The sequence below is a fragment of the Lucilia sericata genome, unplaced genomic scaffold, assembly GCF_015586225.1.
Source record: "Lucilia sericata isolate MDLA Ls3-8-SP2 unplaced genomic scaffold, ASM1558622v1 Contig002319F_arrow, whole genome shotgun sequence".
Taxonomy (NCBI): Eukaryota; Metazoa; Arthropoda; class Insecta; order Diptera; family Calliphoridae; genus Lucilia; species Lucilia sericata.
In genome coordinates this window covers 19,169-39,209 of record NW_023996133.1, presented here as the reverse complement: position 1 = coordinate 39,209, position 20,041 = coordinate 19,169, and the positions used below count along the sequence as shown (strand labels likewise).

At 31.7% G+C, this 20,041-nt stretch overlaps 2 protein-coding genes across 2 annotated transcripts; both read left to right on the top strand.

Annotated features, from left to right (window-relative positions):
- The first annotated feature begins 8,242 nt into the window (after positions 1-8,242).
- On the top strand, positions 8,243-12,970 carry LOC119613802 (venom serine protease). Its single transcript, XM_037969860.1, has 6 exons — positions 8,243-8,317; positions 8,957-9,174; positions 9,238-9,559; positions 9,620-9,718; positions 9,782-9,947; positions 12,411-12,970. The coding sequence occupies exons 1-6, from the start codon at positions 8,263-8,265 to the stop codon at positions 12,796-12,798; spliced, it is 1,248 nt and encodes a 415-aa protein (XP_037825788.1). The 5' UTR covers positions 8,243-8,262; the 3' UTR covers positions 12,799-12,970.
- Positions 12,971-13,241: 271 nt separating this feature from the next.
- Positions 13,242-16,547, top strand: LOC119613801 (venom serine protease). Its single transcript, XM_037969858.1, has 5 exons — positions 13,242-13,278; positions 13,335-13,877; positions 13,939-14,037; positions 15,716-15,884; positions 15,940-16,547. The coding sequence occupies exons 1-5, from the start codon at positions 13,248-13,250 to the stop codon at positions 16,310-16,312; spliced, it is 1,215 nt and encodes a 404-aa protein (XP_037825786.1). The 5' UTR covers positions 13,242-13,247; the 3' UTR covers positions 16,313-16,547.
- Positions 16,548-20,041: the final 3,494 nt, after the last annotated feature.

Genomic DNA, 20,041 nt, shown 5'->3' with positions numbered 1-20,041 from the left:
CAGTTCTAGTTCAGTTCTAGTTCAGTTCTAGTTCAGTTCTAGTTCAGTTCAGTTCTAGTTCAGTTCAGTTCAGTTCTAGTTCAGTTCTAGTTCAGTTCTAGTTCAGTTCAGTTCTAGTTCAGTTCTAGTTCAGTTCTAGTTCAGTTCTAGTTCAGTTCTAGTTCAGTTCTAGTTCAGTTCTAGTTCAGTTCTAGTTCAGTTCTAGTTCAGTTCTAGTTCAGTTCTAGTTCAGTTCTAGTTCAGTTCTAGTTCAGTTCTAGTTCAGTTCTAGTTCAGTTCTAGTTCAGTTCTAGTTCAGTTCTAGTTCAGTTCTAGTTCAGTTCTAGTTCAGTTCTAGTTCAGTTCTAGTTCAGTTCTAGTTCAGTTCTAGTTCAGTTCTAGTTCAGTTCTAGTTCAGTTCTAGTTCAGTTCTAGTTCAGTTCTAGTTCAGTTCTAGTTCAGTTCTAGTTCAGTTCTAGTTCAGTTCTAGTTCAGTTCTAGTTCAGTTCTAGTTCAGTTCTAGTTCAGTTCTAGTTCAGTTCTAGTTCAGTTCTAGTTCAGTTCAGTTCTAGTTCAGTTCAGTTCTAGTTCAGTTCTAGTTCAGTTCTAGTTCAGTTCTAGTTCAGTTCTAGTTCAGTTCTAGTTCAGTTCTAGTTCAGTTCTAGTTCAGTTCTCTAGTTCAGTTCTAGTTCAGTTCTAGTTCAGTTCTAGTTCAGTTCTAGTTCAGTTCTAGTTCAGTTCTAGTTCAGTTCTAGTTCAGTTCTAGTTCAGTTCTAGTTCAGTTCTAGTTCAGTTCTAGTTCAGTTCTAGTTCAGTTCTAGTTCTAGTTCAGTTCTAGTTCAGTTCTAGTTCAGTTCTAGTTCAGTTCTAGTTCAGTTCTAGTTCAGTTCTAGTTCAGTTCTAGTCCAGGTCTAGTTCAGTTCTAGTTCAGTTCCAGTTCATTTCTAGTTCAGTTCTAGTTCAGTTCTAGTTCAGTTCTAGTTCAGTTCTAGTTCGGTTCTAGTTCAGTTCTAGTTCAGTTCTAGTTCAGTTCTAGTTCAGTTCTAGTTCAGTTCTAGTTCAGTTCTAGTTCGGTTCTAGTTCAGTTCTAGTTCTAGTTCAGTTCTAGTTCAGTTCTAGTTCGGTTCTAGTTCAGTTCTAGTTCAGTTCTTTCTCTCTGTTCAGTTCTAGTTCAGTTCTAGTTCAGTCTAGTTCAGTTCTAGTTCAGTTCTAGTTCAGTTCTAGTTCAGTTCTAGTTCAGTTCTAGTTCAGTTCTAGTTCAGTTCTAGTTCAGTTCTAGTTCAGTTCTAGTTCAGTTCTAGTTCAGTTCTAGTTCAGTTCTAGTTCAGTTCTAGTTCAGTTCTAGTTCAGTTCTAGTTTAGTTCTAGTTCAGTTCTAGTTCAGTTCTAGTTCAGTTCTAGTTCAGTTCTAGTTCAGTTCTAGTTCAGTTCTAGTTCAGTTCTAGTTCAGTTCTAGTTCAGTTCTAGTTCAGTTCTAGTTCAGTTCTAGTTCAGTTCTAGTTCAGTTCTAGTTCAGTTCTAGTTCAGTTCTAGTTCAGTTCTAGTTCAGTTCTAGTTCAGTTCTAGTTCAGTTCTAGTTCAGTTCTAGTTCAGTTCTAGTTCAGTTCTAGTCCAGTTCTAGTTCAGTTCTAGTTCAGTTCCAGTTCATTTCTAGTTCAGTTCTAGTTCAGTTCTAGTTCAGTTCTAGTTCAGTTCTAGTTCAGTTCTAGTTCAGTTCTAGTTCAGTCTTTCAGTTCAGTTCTAGTTCAGTTCTAGTTCAGTTCTAGTTCGGTTCTAGTTCAGTTCTAGTTCAGTTCTAGTTCAGTTCTAGTTCAGTTCTAGTTCAGTTCTAGTTCAGTTCTAGTTCAGTTCTAGTTCAGTTCTAGTTCAGTTCTAGTTCAGTTCTAGTTCAGTTCTAGTTCAGTTCTAGTTCAGTTCTAGTTCAGTTCTAGTTCAGTTCTAGTTCAGTTCTAGTTCAGTTTAGTTCAGTTCTAGTTCAGTTCTAGTTCAGTTCTAGTTCAGTTCTAGTTCAGTTCTAGTTCAGTTCTAGTTCAGTTCTAGTTCAGTTCTAGTTCAGTTCTAGTTCAGTTCTAGTTCAGTTCTAGTTCAGTTCTAGTTCAGTTCTAGTTCAGTTCTAGTTCAGTTATAGTTCAGTTCTAGTTCAGTATTAGGATTGTTCTACATAGTATTTTTTGAGTAAAGATCAAATTTTAAAAATAAATTAGGTTGGATTTCTCATAAAGCTAATGTAATATAATATAAAGTCCCATGTAATTAAAGTAAAAATCTAATGTTCATCTTTTAAAATTTTCAGATTATTATAACAAAAGCCCATTGATTGGAATAGATACAAAAACGCTATAATGTGCGTAAAATTAAATGAAAATACATATTTAGATGCTGAAGTAGGAAGAGCATAGATTGGATATAAGAACAAAACGGCCCACATAAACAAACCTCATGGTACAACGGGCCCACAATAACAACCCACAATATGTGCGTTAAGCTGATTGGTTGGCTGGTGAGTAAACTACACTTATATGCACATACATTTATGCAATATGTATATATACTACCACCACTACTATAACTATAAACTTATATAAGTAGGGAAAAAACAATAACAATACATGGAAAATGAGCATAGTAATATACAATGAGAATGTATATAATATAAATGAATACACATTAAAAATACTTGTTTTTATATGTGTGTGTGTTTAAAAATGAGAGTGTAATTGTGTGTGTATACTTTTAGCAGTATGAGTATATTTAAAAACCACAATAATAACTACAATGAAAGTACCACCTCTCAGTCATGTTCACTCGACATAAAAAAAATATGTAGAAGAGTATAAAAAATTACGAGTAAATAGGCAGACACACACACTTATGCAAACATGCATGGTACAAAAAGCCTTTGGGTCAGAAATAGTAATTAAAAGTTAGTGACCATTATAAACCAGAGAATGTACTAAAAAAATTATAAAAAACTATAATTTATAATTGTATGTGTTTGAGGCTCTCTTATATACAGCTATACATTTAGGCGTCTGACTTTAATTTATATAATGTAGCCTACTTTTAGGCAGGTTATTAAAATTTTCCATAGTAAAAAGAAGGAGGTGTCATATGGTTTTTAGTAAAAAAAATAAACACTAAATAAACTCAATTATATTTTTTTTAACACAATTTGTTGCTAAATTTTGTTGATATTTTTTTTTGTCATAAACTTTATTATAAATTTTATTTAATTTTTATTTTTATATTATTTTGTTTTTATAAAAAAACATTTAGCAATTTTAATTGCTAATATATACTTTTGCTTAAACATTTCGTTTATATGTATTTATATTTATTTAATTTTATACATTTTTACTTTTGTAGTTTTTTGGCTTTTTTTGCATTATTTTCATTAGCAATTTGTTATGGCATGCTTTTAGGCATTAGTCAGTGTACCACAATTTAAACAGATAAAGTTTTAACATGGTTTTTATTATACTTTTAACTGAAAAAAATTATCGAAAAAAAACAACAATAAAAACATGTACATTTATTTTTCAAAGATTTGACTTTAATGTATGCTGTCATGGCAAAAGTTAATTAATGATAAATATTTATTATTTAAACATTTTGTTTAAATATAAAAATATATAAATAATAAGGAAATTATTATTTGAAAATTTAACAAAGATTAAGTAGGGATTTAAATATAGAGAATATCTAGTACATGCTTTAGAACTTTAAAAAACTCCCCATATAATACATAGTTGTAAACCAACAGATCGGATCAAAAATAATTGACTTCATAAGGATCAAAAATGTATACAAATCAGAAAATGTCTGAAACTAATACACACACTAACACACAACATTTTCTATACTGTCAAGATCTATCGAGATAAAACTTCTGTTACTTTCGCATATACCCCATTTAAGCTAAGAAGAAAGTTTTCTATTTTAAACATTTCACTGACCTACAATTTAAAATTTAACTCTACCAGTACATTTCCAAAATAGTTTACTATTAGACAAAATTAGCATTTAAATGATTTATTAATAGACACCCCCATATATCTTTGCACTTAATTTTAATGACAATTAGTCTATATAAGTGAATATTTAGGGTATTCACAGTTTACCTCAAGGTTATACATTTGTTCAAAAAGTAAAAGTGCCTTATTCATAAACATTTATCAAAGGTTTATAAATCTCCTAAAATTCTGTCTTCATCTCGAAATTACTGAACTGTGCGAACCTTAATACTGAACTCCCAACTTAAAGATACAAAAAACATGTTTTTTAATAAGAGATAAAAATTTAAAGTAACCTTGAACAAATATTAGGTCGAAGTACTTAATAATTTGTTTGTGTCTATATGCATCTTCAAAGATAAGATATTAAAGAGTTTAAAGAAAACCATAAAGATATTATAAAAAATTGTAAACAAAAACAATATTTGAAAATATTGTTTTCGCACTTGGCTGTCCCTTAAATAGTTAGTACTAGGTTTATGCACTAGTTCTGTTCTAGTTCTGTTCTAGTTCGGTTCTAGTTCTGTTCTAGTTCTGTCTAGTTCTGTTCTAGTTCTGTTCTAGTTCTGTTCTAGTTCTGTTCTAGTCTGTTCTAGTTCTGTTCTAGTTCTGTTCTAGTTTCTAGTTCTGTTCTAGTTCTGTTCTAGTTCTGTTCTAGTTCTGTTCTAGTTCTGTTCTAGTTCTGTTCTAGTTCTGTTCTAGTTCTGTTCTAGTTCTGTCTAGTTCTGTTCTAGTTCTGTTCTAGTTCTGTTCTAGTTCTGTTCTAGTTCTGTTCTAGTTCTGTTCTAGTTCTGTTCTAGTTCTGTTCTAGTTCTGTCTAGTTCTGTTCTAGTTCTGTTCTAGTTCTGTTCTAGTTCTGTCTAGTTCTGTTCTAGTTCTGTTCTAGTTCTGTTCTAGTTCTGTTCTAGTTCTGTTTCTAGTTCTGTTCTAGTTCTGTTCTAGTTCTGTTCTAGTTCTGTTCTAGTTCTGTTCTAGTTCTGTTCTAGTTCTGTTCTAGTTCTGTTCTAGTTCTGTTCTAGTTCTGTTCTAGTTCTGTTCTAGTTCTGTTCTAGTTCTGTTCTAGTTCTGTCTAGTTCTGTTCTAGTTCTGTTCTAGTTCTGTTCTAGTTCTGTTCTAGTTCTGTTCTAGTTCTGTTCTAGTTCTGTTCTAGTTCTGTTCTAGTTCTGTTCTAGTTCTGTTCTAGTTCTGTTCTAGTTCTGTTCTAGTTCTGTTCTAGTTCTGTTTCTAGTTCTGTTCTAGTTCTGTTCTAGTTCTGTTCTAGTTCTGTTCTAGTTCTGTTCTAGTTCTGTTCTAGTTCTGTTCTAGTTTGATCTAGTTCTGTTCTAGTTCTGTTCTAGTTCTAGTTCTAGTTCTGTTCTAGTGTTCTAGTTCTGTTCTAGTTCTGTTCTAGTTCTGTTCTAGTTCTGTTCTAGTTCTGTTCTAGTTCTGTTCTAGTTCTGTTCTAGTTCTGTTCTAGTTCTGTTCTAGTTCTGTTCTAGTTCTGTTCTAGTTCTGTTCTAGTCCTGTTCTAGTTCTGTTCTAGTTCTGTTCTAGTTCTGTTCTAGTTCTGTTCTAGTTCCGTTCTAGTTCCGTTCTAGTTCTGTTCTAGTTCTGTTCTAGTTCTGTTCTAATTCTGTTCTAATTCTGTTCTAGTTCTGTTCTAGTTCTGTTCTAGTTCTGTTCTAGTTCTGTTCTAGTTCTGTTCTAGTTCTGTTCTAGTTCTGTTCTAGTTCTGTTCTAGTTCTGTTCTAGTTCTGTTCTAGTTCTGTTCTAGTTCTGTTCTAGTCTGTTCTAGTTCTGTTCTAGTTCTGTTCTAGTTCTGTTCTAGTTCTGTTCTAGTTCTGTTCTAGTTCTGTTCTAGTTCTGTTCTAGTTCTGTTCTAGTTCTGTTTCTAGTTCTGTTCTAGTTCTGTTCTAGTTCTGTCTAGTTCTGTTCTAGTTCTGTTCTAGTTCTGTCTAGTTCTGTTCTAGTTCTGTTCTAGTTCTTTCTAGTTCTGTTCTAGTTCTGTTCTAGTTCTGTTCTAGTTCTGTTCTAGTTCTGTTCTAGTTCTGTTCTAGTTCTGTTCTAGTTCTGTTCTAGTTCTGTTCTAGTTTCTGTTCTAGTTCTGTTCTAGTTCTGTTCTAGTTCTGTTCTAGTTCTGTTCTAGTTCTGTTCTAGTTCTGTTCTAGTTCTGTTCTAGTTCTGTTCTAGTTCTGTTCTAGTTCTGTTCTAGTTCTGTTCTAGTTCTGTTCTAGTTCTGTTCTAGTTCTGTTCTAGTTCTGTTCTAGTTCTGTTCTAGTTCTGTTCTAGTTCTGTTCTAGTTCCGTTCTAGTTCTGTTCTAGTGCTGTTCTAGTTCTGTTCTAGTTCTGTTCTAGTTCTGTTCTAGTTCTGTTCTAGTTCTGTTCTAGTTCTGTTCTAGTTCTGTTCTAGTTCTGTTCTAGTTCTGTTCTAGTTCTGTTCTAGTTCTGTTCTAGTTCTGTTCTAGTTCTGTTCTAGTTCTGTTCTAGTTCTGTTCTAGTTCTGTTCTAGTTCTGTTCTAGTTCTGTTCTAGTTCTGTTCTAGTTCTGTTCTAGTTCTGTTCTAGTTCTGTTCTAGTTCTGTTTAGTTCTGTTCTAGTTCTGTTCTAGTTCTGTTCTAGTTCTGTTCTAGTTCTGTTCTAGTTCTGTTCTAGTTCTGTTCTAGTTCTGTTCTAGTTCTAGTTCTGTTCTAGTTCTGTTCTAGTTCTGTTCTAGTTCTGTTCTAGTTCTGTTCTAGTTCTGTTCTAGTTCTGTTCTAGTTCTGTTCTAGTTCTGTTCTAGTTCTGTTCTAGTTCTGTTCTAGTTCTGTTCTAGTTCTGTTCTAGTTCTGTTCTTGTTCTGTTCTAGTTCTGTTCTAGTTCCGTTCTAGTTCTGTTCTAGTTCTGTTCTAGTGCTGTTTTAGTTCTCTTCTAGTTCTGTTCTAGTTCTGTTCTAGTTCTGTTCTAGTTTTATTCTAGTTCTGTTCTAGTTCTGTTCTAGTTCTGTTCTAGTTTTGTTCTAGTTCTAGTTCTGTTCTAGTTCTGTTCTGTTCTGTTCTGTTCTAGTTCTGTTCTAGTTCTGTTCTAGTTCTGTTCTAGTTCTGTTCTAGTTCTGTTCTAGTTCTGTTCTAGTTCTGTTCTGTTATAGTTCTGTTCTAATTCAGTTCTACCTCAGTTTTAGGTAGTTTCTGTGTTTAGTCGCCTGTCGCTTTAATTCCAACTTACCTTCCGAAAAAACCCCATTGTAAATAATAATAAATACAGTTAGCAGTTTTTTCCATCACATTTTCCTTCATTTCTTCACTATCAATGTTCAAGTTCAAAAACACCATTATAAAATTTACAAAATATAAAAATAAAATTGTGTAAAAGTTTTGTCACCTATTTATTTTTTAGGTGACAAATACAAACTAAGTGAAGCAAAATTGAAAGTGTATCTCTTATCATTTATTTTATGAGTTAAAAAGTGGCGATCTTTAGAATATTTCGTTACGTTTGAGACACATGAAGGGAGGATCAGTTTACTCTAACTACATTTTATTAAACCTTAAGTCTAAAGAGTATTACAAATTCGTGTTCTTTGCGATATATAAGTCAACACATGTTACCTTTTTTAAGCCCCCATGATCTTTTTCAAAAAAATATGTTGTTGTTGCCAATATTGTTGTGGTGTCGTATGATAATGATTACGATGGTGTGAAGTAATATTATTGTAAGTATTTGCACAATTGTTCATTTTATTGCATATAAATACAAACGGGAATTAATTTAAAAAAAAAAGAAAAATAATTTATTTACCTTAACAGTTATTTAAATATAAATAAAACAAATACAAAGCAGTCTATAATAATAAACATTTGATTAAACATCACTCATAATACCAGCAAAACGTCACGATCTGCTTGGCTTAATAAAAACCATAAAATTTTAAAAGAAGTGAATTTTTTTTATATTTAAGAAAATCATAAAATATGAGCATTTACTAAATAAGTAATTAAAATAAATGAGATTTTTTCAATATTTATTTGTTTGGATTTGAAGTGACTTGATCTTATTATATTACGCGTGTTTTGTCTATTTGGTTTATCTTAAATGAAATGTTCTTAATGTTCTGGTTAATAATAAATCATATAATATGTTTATTGGCCCTAAAGTAAATTGTTTTTGTCATAATTAAAATATCAAATCTAATATTTGTCTTGCGACAACAAATAAGAACAATAACAAATATACACATACATTTTGTCTAGTCTTAATTAGTACAAGTGTCTTTTTAAAAAAAGTATTAAAATTGAAACATTTTAGCAGAATTCTTTAATGTCATTTAGTAAAATGTTGTCGAACGATCCGATAGTAACGCGGATTTTAAAAGGTAATTATAAAAAAGAACGAGGAATATTAGAAGCGAAACAACAGTTAAAAGAAATTGAATAAAACAATAACTTTTGAGTTTTTTTTTTTAAATAAAAAAAAATAAAAACAAAAAATTACTGAAAATAAAAGTTAATTTTAATAATTTTTTTGTAAAATCTTTAAAGAATTCCCGAAAAATGTGTTAAAAAAATATAACAAAAGTGACAAATATAAAGAAATTATCTTTGGTATTAATATATAAAGTAATTTTGAGTGTTTTGCCGAGTGTGGTGAATATTTTCGAAATTCACCTTTTTTATAAAAACTCACCTCATCTTTAAAATATTTAATTTTATAATTAAAATGTATTAAATGTGGACTTTAAGAAATAAAGTAAATTTGAGTGATTTTCAAAGTGTGGTGAATATTTTCGAATTTCACTATTATAAAAAAACTCACCACACGTTTAGAACATAACAAAAAGTTATTAAAAATTCACCTCATTTACATAAATTCACAATTTTCATGATTTGTACGAGATTTTCTAAATTTTATAAAAGCCACCAAACCCTATAAATTAAGGATCTTACAACTTTTCAAAAAAAATCTAAAATCCCCCCAAAAAAAGCTTTTAATTTGAAAACCCTTTCCCTTTTAGCATTCTGCTTTCTATTCGCTTTTTCCTATTTCGCCGTCAGCACAGAAGCTGCTCTATTCGATGGCTGTGATCATACTTATACTATAGCTGGTGGCTATTCATATCTAGAATCACCATACTATCCAAATTCTTATCCCAAAGGTTCATCATGTCGTTATAAATTTGTGGCTCCCTTGGACTACGATATAGTAGTTAACTGTACCATTAACTTGGCTAAAGTAAAGTTAAAACTTTAACTAAAAATGCACATCATCCTTAAAATAAAAAATTTCTCTCTAAAGGGTTCCAGTGGCTGTACTACCGAGTATTTTTATTTGGCACGCGACGGTGATGTTTTACTAAGAGGATCTGAGAAATTCTGTGGTGCTGGTACATTTATACGTAGATCTGTTTTTCGCTCAGTAGTTTTGGCTTACGAGTCTGGTGGTGGGACCGGTAATTTCCGTTGTCAATTGTATGCTGCCCCACAACCCTGTGACTGTGGCTGGTCGGTAAATACGAAAATTGTCAATGGTCAACAGACAGCAACAAATGAATTTCCCTCTATGGTGGCTCTTAAAGATAGAACCACAAATCAGGCCTCGTATTGCGGAGGAGCTATAGGTTAGCGTCCTAAACATTGTCAATAATTACTATATCTTTTTATAATATCTTAAATCTCAGTATCCCATAGATATGTATTAACGGCCGCCCATTGTGCCCGTGTTCAAACTAATCCGGCCAATATATTGATCCGAGCCGGACGTCAAAATCTGTTAGCTAGTAAGTTTCTTTTACGTTAAAAAAAAGTATTAACAAATTAATGAGCTATTTTGTATAAATTAGATCCAGATACTATGTATGCAGCTGATTACTACGTTAGCCAAATAATTGTACATGGCTCTTATACCGCTAATCCGGTAAACAATGACATTGCTCTACTTGTAACAACTACAAATATTGAATGGTCTAGAGGTGTGGGTCCGATTTGTTTGCCCTCGGATGCAAATGCGTAAGTTTTGTGGTGTTTTTTTGAACAGACTATACCAATGTAGGACTTAACTAGACTAGACTAGTAGGCTAGGCTTTAGACTAGGCAATATATCAGACTATAAAGAAGACTAGATTCTATAGAATATACTATATACTAGACTATAGACTAGACTATAGACTAGACTATAGACTAGACTAGACTAGACTATAGACTAGACTATAGACTAGATTATAGACTAGACTATAGACTAGACTAGACTAGACTATAGACTAGACTATAGACTAGACTATAGACTAGACTATAGACTAGACTATAGACTAGACTATAGACTAGACTATAGACTAGACTATAGACTAGTCTATAGACTAGACTATATACTAGCCTATAGCGTAGACAATAGACTAGACTATAGACTAGACTATAGACTAGACTATAGACTAGACTATAGACTATAGACTAGACTATAGACTAGACTATAGACTAGACTATAGACTAGACTATAGACTAGACTATAGACTAGACTATAGACTAGACTATAGACTAGACTATAGACTAGACTATAGACTAGACTATAGACTAGACTATAGACTAGACTATAGACTAGACTATAGACTAGACTATAGACTAGACTATAGACTAGACTATAGACTAGTCTATAGACTAAACTATAGACTACACTATAGATTAGACTATAGACTAGACTATAGATAGACTATAGACTAGACTATAGACTAGACTATAGACTAGACTATAGACTAGACTATAGACTAGACTGTAGACTAGACTATAGACTAGACTATAGACTAGACTATAGACTAGACTATAGACAAGACTATAGACTAAACTATAGACTAGACTATAGACTAGACTATAGACTGGACTATAGACTAGACTATAGACTAGACTATAGACTAGACTATAGACTAGACTATAGACTAGACTATAGACTAGACTATAGACTAGACTATAGACTAGACTATAGACTAGACTATAGACTAGACTATAGACTAGACTATAGACTAGACTATAGACTAGACTATAGACTAGACTATAGACAAGACTATAGACTAGACTATAGACTAGACTATAGACTAGACTATAGACTTAGACTATAGACTAGACTATAGACTAGACTATAGACTAGACTATAGACTAGACTATAGACTAGACTATAGACTAGACTATAGACTAGACTATAGACTAGACTATAGACTAGACTATAGACTAGACTATAGACTAGACTATAGACTAGACTATAGACTAGACTATAGACTAGACTATAGACTAGACTATAGACTAGACTATAGACTACGACTATAGACTAGACTATAGACTAGACTATAGACTAGACTATAGACTAGACTATAGACTAGACTATAGACTAGACTATAGACTAGACTATAGACTAGACTAGCTAGACTAGACTAGACTAGACTAGACTAGACTAGACTAGACTAGACTAGACTAGACTAGACTAGACTATAGACTAGACTAGACTAGACTAGACTATAGACTAGACTAGACTATAGACTAGACTAGACTAGACTAGACTAGACTATAGACTAGACTAGACTAGACTATAGACTAGACTATAGACTAGACTATAGACTAGACTATAGACTAGACTATAGACTAGACTATAGACTAGACTATAGACTAGACTATAGACTAGACTATAGACTAGACTATAGACTAGACTATAGACTATACTATAGACTAGACTATAGACTAGACTATAGACTAGACTATAGACTAGACTATAGACTAGACTATAGACTAGACTATAGACTAGACTATAGACTAGAGTATAGACTAGACTATAGACTAGACTATAGACTAGACTATAGACTAGACTATAGACTAGACTATAGACTAGACTATAGACTAGACTATAGACTAGACTATAGACTAGACTATAGACTAGACTATAACTAGACTAGCTAGACTAGAATAGACTATAGACTAGACTATAGACTAGACTATAGACTAGACTATAGACTAGACATATAGACTAGACTATAGACTAGACTAGACTAGACTAAGACTAATAGACTAGACTATAGATTAGACTAGACTAGACTATAGACTAGACTATAGACTAGACTATAGACTAGACTATAGACTAGACTATAGACTAGACTATAGACTAGACTATAGACTAGACTATAGACTAGACTATAGACTAGACTATAGACTAGACTATAGACTAGACTATAGACTAGACTATAGATTAGACTAGACTAGACTATAGACTAGACAATAGACTAGACTATAGACTAGACTATAGATTAGGCTATAGACTAGACTATAGATTAGGCTATAGACTAGACTATAGATTAGACTATAAACTAGACTATAAACTAGACTATAGACTAGACTATAAACTAGACCATTGATCATAGACTAGACTATAGATTAGACTTTAGTCTAGTATACTGACCTTAAAACGATATTTAAGTTTTAAAATTTTATCTTTTTTAGTAACAACAACTTTGCCTATAATTATGTTGATGTCATTGGTTGGGGTACTACCTCTTTCGCTGGTCCCACTTCCTCAACTCTACTGAAGGTTCATTTGATGGTACAAAGTAACAGTGCCTGCCAACAGGCCTATCAGGGTATAACCACTATTTACCCAAGTCAAATGTGTACTTATGATACTACGGGCACTAATAAAGATTCTTGTCAATTTGATTCTGGCGGTCCAGCGGTATACAAATATAACCGTCAATTCATATTGGGCATTATAAGTTTTGGTAAAGGGTGTGGTCAAGGAGGTTATGCCACTGGAGTTAATACACGTGTTACTTCCTATTTGTCGTGGATTAAGCAAAATACCGGTTATTCGACCTGTAATGTTAGCATGTAGTATTATTTATGCTATTTTTCTTTAAATTCGTCTGTGTTAAAAAAGAGTATACCAAAAATTTTTATTAATTTAAGTTTACATTTTTTTTAAATCTACAATTTATCATATTTTTGTAAATTCGCCACATATATTTTAAATGTGGGAGTAATAAAGTCATTTTTATACAATTTCAGTGTATGTTTTTATATTATTTAAAGTGGAAATTTATTATTTCTCGGAAACCCTTTAGATCTTGGGACATTTCTTAAACCCTTAACCAATTTAATTATTAATTTAAACTGACTAAACTGTAAGTGTTACAACAGTATTTATTTATATTTTTATTTAAATACAAATTGAGCAATTTATTGTGTAAAAGATAAGAAACTAAAGCAAATAAATAACGAAATTGACTTATAGCTGGAAAAAGTTATAAAATGAAACAGTTATTTTTAAACCGATCAAAAGCAATGTTGAACAATTTTACTAAAAATATAACAGGTAATAAATTTTAAACATTATTTCACTTATTAGTAATTCTCCAATTATTGTTGTAGGCATTTTGTTACTACTCATTCATATAGTAGATCTAACACAAGCTCAACGACAATGTACTTCTATGAATTATCAACTACTCTCTGAACGTCATGTAATCAATATAACCTCTCCGAATTATCCAAATGCCTATCCGCCGGGTACAAATTGTAGACATAGTGTAACGGCTCCCAGAGATCATGTTGTTATTTTAACCTGTTACTTCGAAGTGGTTCCCAATAACTGTGACTCTGAATATTTTTTCCTATCTCCGGATGGCGATCTACAATTTCGTGATGCCCAGCGTTTCTGTCGCAATACTCAAATCACTAGAATTTCAAACTTCCGTTCTATAGCCTTAGCCTATTCTTCATCACGTTCAAATACTCGTTTACGTGGTCGTTTTAATTGTCAAGCTCGCGCTAGAAGAGTACCCTGTAATTGTGGTTGGTCAATGGGGACACGCATAGTTAACGGTCAGGAAACTCTACGCAATGAATTTCCCTCTATGGTGGCATTGAGAGATATGACATCTCCTCAAAGGGTATTTTGTGGGGGCAATATAAGTGAGCAATAATTAAGGGTATAAACTTTATTTATTTTAATGGAAGTGTATGTTGTTTCTAGTTAGTCCACGTCATATTATAACGGCTGCCCACTGTACTCGTGCCCATCCGGACTCAAATACTATAATGGCATACGTGGGAGATCATGATTTGTCAGTTGGTACGTAAAGGCAACCAAGACTATAGACTAGACTATAGACTAGACTATAGACTAGACTATAGACTAGACTATAGACTAGACTATAGACTAGACTATAGACTAGACTATAGACTAGACTATAGACTAGACTATAGACTAGACTATAGACTAGACTAACTATAGACTAGACTAGACTAGACTATAGACTAGACTATAGACTAGACTATAGACTAGACTATAGACTAGACTATAGACTAGACTATAGACTAGACTATAGACTAGACTATAGACTAGATAGACTAGACTATAGACTAGACTTAGACTAGACTAGACTAGACTATAGACTAGACTAGACTAGACTAGACTAGACTATAGACTAGACTATGACTAGACTATAGACTAGACTATAGACTAGACTATAGACTAGACTATAGACTAGACTAACTAGACTAGACTATAGACTAGGACTATAGACTAGACTAAGACTAGACTATAGACTAGACTATAGACTAGACTATAGACTAGACTATAGACTAGACTATAGACTAGACTATAGACTAGACTATAGACTATACTATAGGACTAGACTATAGACTAGACTATAGACTAGACTATAGCTAGACTATAGACTAGACTATAGACTAGACTATAGACTAGACTATAGACTAGACTATAGACTAGACTATAGACTAGACTTAGACTAGACTATAGACTACTATAGACTAGACTATAGACTAGACTATAGACTAGACTATAGACTAGACTATAGACTAGACTATAGACTAGACTATAGACTAGACTATAGACTAGACTATAGACTAGACTATAGACTAGACTATAGACTAGACTATAGACTAGACTATAGACTAGACTATAGACTAGACTATAGACTAGACTATAGACTAGACTATAGACTAGACTATAGACTAGACTATAGACTAGACTATAGACTAGACTATAGACTAGACTATAGACTAGACTATAGACTAGACTATAGACTAGACTATAGACTAGACTATAGACTAGACTATAGACTAGACTATAGACTAGACTATAGACTAGACTATAGACTAGACTATAGACTAGACTATAGACTAGACTATAGACTAGACTATAGACTAGACTATAGACTAGACTATAGACTAGACTATAGACTAGACTATAGACTAGACTATAGACTAGACTATAGACTAGACTATAGACTAGACTATAGACTAGACTATAGACTAGACTATAGACTAGACTATAGACTAGACTATAGACTAGACTATAGACTAGACTATAGACTAGACTATAGACTAGACTATAGACTAGACTATAGACTAGACTATAGACTAGACTATAGACTAGACTATAGACTAGACTATAGACTAGACTATAGACTAGACTATAGACTAGACTATAGACTAGACTATAGACTAGACTAGACTAGACTAGACTAGACTATAGACTAGACTATAGACTAGACTATAGACTAGACTATAGACTAGACTATAGACTAGACTATAGACTAGACTATAGACTAGACTATAGACTAGACTATAGACTAGACTATAGAGACTATAGACTAGACTATAGACTAGACTATAGACTAGACTATAGACTAGACTATAGACTAGACTATAGACTAGACTATAGACTAGACTGTAGACTAAATTATAGTATTTTTTGATCAAAATTTCCTTATCTGATTAATTAGATAATGAATCCCCCTACGCTGCCCAATATCGCATACAAAGTATTATAAATCATCCGAGTTTTATGACCACAGCAACCTCCATGATTAATGATATTGCTATATTAATAACCAGAATACCCATGGAATGGTCTAGGGGAGTTGGACCTATCTGTTTACCCTGGAGACAACAGTAAGGAACTAGAAATTAAATGTTTTGTCTTAAACAAACGAAATATTATTTTCAGAAATGAAGCCTTTGCCTATTCAACCGTGGAAGTAGCCGGCTGGGGCACTCTATCATTTGCTGGAGCAAAATCCAATACTTTGCAGAAAATACAATTGATAACTTTGGAAAATCGTGTTTGTCAGCAGCAATATAATGACACAGTGAGGGCCTCACAAATATGTACTTATGATTATAGTGGTTTAGGGCAAGATTCCTGTCAATATGATTCAGGCGGACCGGTTATATTACGTCAGCAAAGATTAATGCTTTTGGGTGTTATAAGTTATGGACGCAGCTGTGGTCAGCGTTATGGCATTGGTATTAACACCCGCATAACTTCTCATTTGGGCTGGCTGTGGCGTTATGTACAAAATGATGTGTGTGTTCAGTAAATGACCGCGTTTTTTTTTCAGAACATTTACTTTTGTTTTGTTTTAAATAAAATATGTCCGGTTTTGTATCTTTTTTTCGCTTTTTGTTCTAAGTACCACTTTTGTTATTTTCATGGTTAATGACTTAATTTATGCACAACCATAATTTTTGTTGAGATTCTTCTTTTTTCGCATTTCATATTTTCAAGGATAATGAGCTTTGTTATCCTTTGATGTTCAGGCCTTTATATACATTTAATTGTTACTTTTATGCAATACAATACAAAAAAAAAAAAAAAACAATAAAATCAAGTAAATTAGCGTAAAGTACTTTTAAATTGTTTTACAAAATATTTTAATTGTTTTCAAGGGGTTCATTTTTAGCTGATGGGAAAATAAATGCAAAATAAAATAAAACATATTTATGATTTGTTTTAATTGTCCTGTATTAGTAAAAGATAAAACAGAGTTTTAAAAATAGCGAAATAAAAGAACACAGCAACAAGTTCAAGTTCAGTAATAATCGTGCTAAAAGTAAAATTTTTAGAATTATATTGCATGACCAAAAATACTTTAATGACAATTTTAAATTCTCCTAAAATTATGCAACATTTTTTAAATCCACAAAATATGTTACATTTCACATAGTCTGCTCTATTGTTTTAATCAAATTTACTGTAAAATTTTTTTATAATTTTATTTCTTATTAAAATCTTTTGTTTTACCTCAAGTATTAGCAAAATTTTTTTTGTTTTAAGGACAAAATCCTTTTTTTATCATCCTTATTTATGGCAACTCATCATGTCTTACATCTACTTAACACGGAAGTTAATAACAATATAATACAATAAAAGATTTCTTTGAAGCCTAAAAAACGACTACATTTTTATTATATTTTTTTCCCAAGGACTCTTGAAAATCTTTAAGTCTATTCTTTTGCTAGTGGTGGCACAACAACAACTTGCAACAAAACATATTTATGCCGTGTTTTTCACAATTCTATTTTTTTTCCATTTCTTCTCAAAACTTTTTAACCCTTTTTTGTCGTCTTCTATGTGTGTGCATTTTTATTATTATTTTTTTGCATAAAACAAAGTATTTATAAGTTCATTTGTTCATTGTGTCAGAATGCTAGAATATGAAACAAAAAGCATAATATAAAAAACGGAAACAACAGCAAATCATCGTGTTTCTTTTGAGTTGTTATAGGGAACTTTTTTCATTTGCTTATTTTGCAACAAAAACAACACAATATAAATGCATTAAAGTACACTTGACGCGACTTGTATCCTTTTAGCTACTTGTTCCTTAACTCAAACTCTTATAAATAGGCAAAAAAAAAAAAAAACACAACTACTCATGCAACCGTCTCTATATTTATAAAATTCAAAATGAAAACAACAACACAAAAAATATAACAATTCAAAGTAGCTGTTAAGAGATGTTGATGATGTCCTGATTTTGTTTTTTATAAAAAGTTGGGCGCATAAAAAATGAAGAGAAAACAACAAACAGACAATGATGATTTGCACTAAAGTATGCTATAGTTTTTTTATAACATCATTAGTAAATAAATTATATAATAAAATAAAAAATAACATGTTAATTAAGGAACATAAAGAAATGAATAACTACAGTTTAAAAAATCCTTAAAATATGCTACAGTTTGTTTTTTAAAAAGATCCTAAAAGTAATTAAGACCAAAGTATGAGAGCTATAATAAAACTATGACTAGACTATGACTAGAATATGACTAGACTATGACTAGACTATGACTAGACTATGACTAGACTATGACTAGAATATGACTAGACTATGACTAGACTATGACTAGACTATGACTAGACTATGACTAGACTATGACTAGACTATGACTAGACTATGACTAGACTATGACTAGACTATGACTAGACTATGACTAGACTATGACTAGACTATGACTAGACTATGACTAGACTATGACTAGACTATGACTAGACTATGACTAGACTATGACTAGACTATGACTAGACTAGACTAGATAGACTATGACTAGACTATGACTAGACTATGACTAGACTATGACTAGACTATGACTAGACTATGACTAGACTATGACTAGACTATGACTAGACTATGACTAGACTATGACTAGACTATGACTAGACTATGACTAGACTATGACTAGACTATGACTAGACTATGACTAGACTATGACTAGACTATGACTAGACTATGACTAGACTATGACTAGACTATGACTAGACTATGACTAGACTATGACTAGACTATGACTAGACTATGACTAGACTATGACTAGACTATGACTAGACTATGACTAGACTATGACTAGACTATGACTAGACTATGACTAGACTATGACTACTATGACTAGACTATGACTACTATGAATAGACTATGACTAGACTATGACTAGACTATGACTAGACTATGACTAGACTATGACTAGACTATGACTAGACTAGACTATGACTATGACTAGACTAGACTATGACTAGACTATGACTAGACTATGACTAGACTATGACTAGACTATGACTAGACTATGACTATGAATACACTATGTGGTTTAGACTTTATTCTACAGTTTGATTTTTATGAAAAAACAACTGGCTTGAGTTAAAGATGCCCAAACGAAACATATTGAAATAATAACATTTTAAATATTAAAAACAGCATAACAGGCATAAAATATTAATTGCTTCACACCTAGGAATATGTTATGAAAATAAAATCCTTAAAATAGGCTTTTAAATATACATATAAAAAAAACGCATATTTCTAAAAGTTTTTTCTAACACTTTTTAACGACAAAAAGGTGTCAAGCAATTAACACTTTATGCTTTAATGCCTTTTTATTGCCATCAATACAGAAAATGCAATTAATTTGAAATGTCAACTAATTAACACCTTAAAGTATGCCTTATTTTTTCCTGATTTCCTCTTAACAAATCAATCAGTTGATACTTTTGCTGCTAATTTCTTTTTGAGTTGTTTTTCTCTACCAATTATCAACTTTTGCTAAAGATTTTTATTTTACAACCCCAATCAATTATTTGTATTGCTACAATATAAAAAAGAATGTTCATGCGAAATGAAAACTCAAATGTCAATATTCGATTTTCATTTTTTTTATAAAACGATACAAACGCCTTTTATATATGCTTAATATTTTTTCATATATGTTTGGTTTATTTTTGTTTTTGTATAGATTTTCAAAAAACCTAAATAATTAAACGTTAGCTTAGCATTTATGTATGTATGTGCAGGCACAATACTTTTCTACATATAAAAAAAATATATAAAGAAATTGCTTTTTTATACAAACGAGAATTTGGTTCGATGTTAACTGCATAAGAGCAATCGTGCCACAGCATTGCAAAATAAACCCACCCTTAAAAATATGCATTGTATTTCAATGGTTTCTATGTAATTTCTTTTTAAACAAATTTCTATAGCATACATTTTAGGCTGATTGCATGCAATGTGAAATATTTATGTATAAGTGTATGTCGGAAATAAAATCATCGTCATCATCACCAACGTCGTTCTAAACAACAAGAACAAAATTTGAAACAAAAGTATTTAAATAAAAAATAGAATATAGAATTTTTATTTAGGTGCTGTTGTTGCATGCAGCAAGTTTCGCATCTTTTTTAGCATTATTCTTGTTTTTTTTTTTTTATTTAACAACGCTATTCATTTGCATCTAACCAATAGGCAACGAAATAGAGAAAATTGTCTGCTAGA

What these genes read in the sequence shown, in the direction of transcription:
- LOC119613802 (XM_037969860.1), top strand. Translation starts at nt 8,263, where the DNA reads ATGTCATTTAGTAAAATGTTGTCGAACGATCCGATAGTAACGCGGATT. An exon ending in AGTAACGCGGATTTTAAAAG is followed by an intron (nt 8,318 to 8,956) that starts GTAATTATAAAA and finishes TTTCCCTTTTAG; the next exon opens with CATTCTGCTTTCTATTCGCT. An exon ending in GTATTGCGGAGGAGCTATAG is followed by an intron (nt 9,560 to 9,619) that starts GTTAGCGTCCTA and finishes CTTAAATCTCAG; the next exon opens with TATCCCATAGATATGTATTA.
- LOC119613801 (XM_037969858.1), top strand. Translation starts at nt 13,248, where the DNA reads ATGTTGAACAATTTTACTAAAAATATAACAG. An exon ending in AGATCATGATTTGTCAGTTG is followed by an intron (nt 14,038 to 15,715) that starts GTACGTAAAGGC and finishes CTGATTAATTAG; the next exon opens with ATAATGAATCCCCCTACGCT. An exon ending in TGTTTACCCTGGAGACAACA is followed by an intron (nt 15,885 to 15,939) that starts GTAAGGAACTAG and finishes TATTATTTTCAG; the next exon opens with AAATGAAGCCTTTGCCTATT.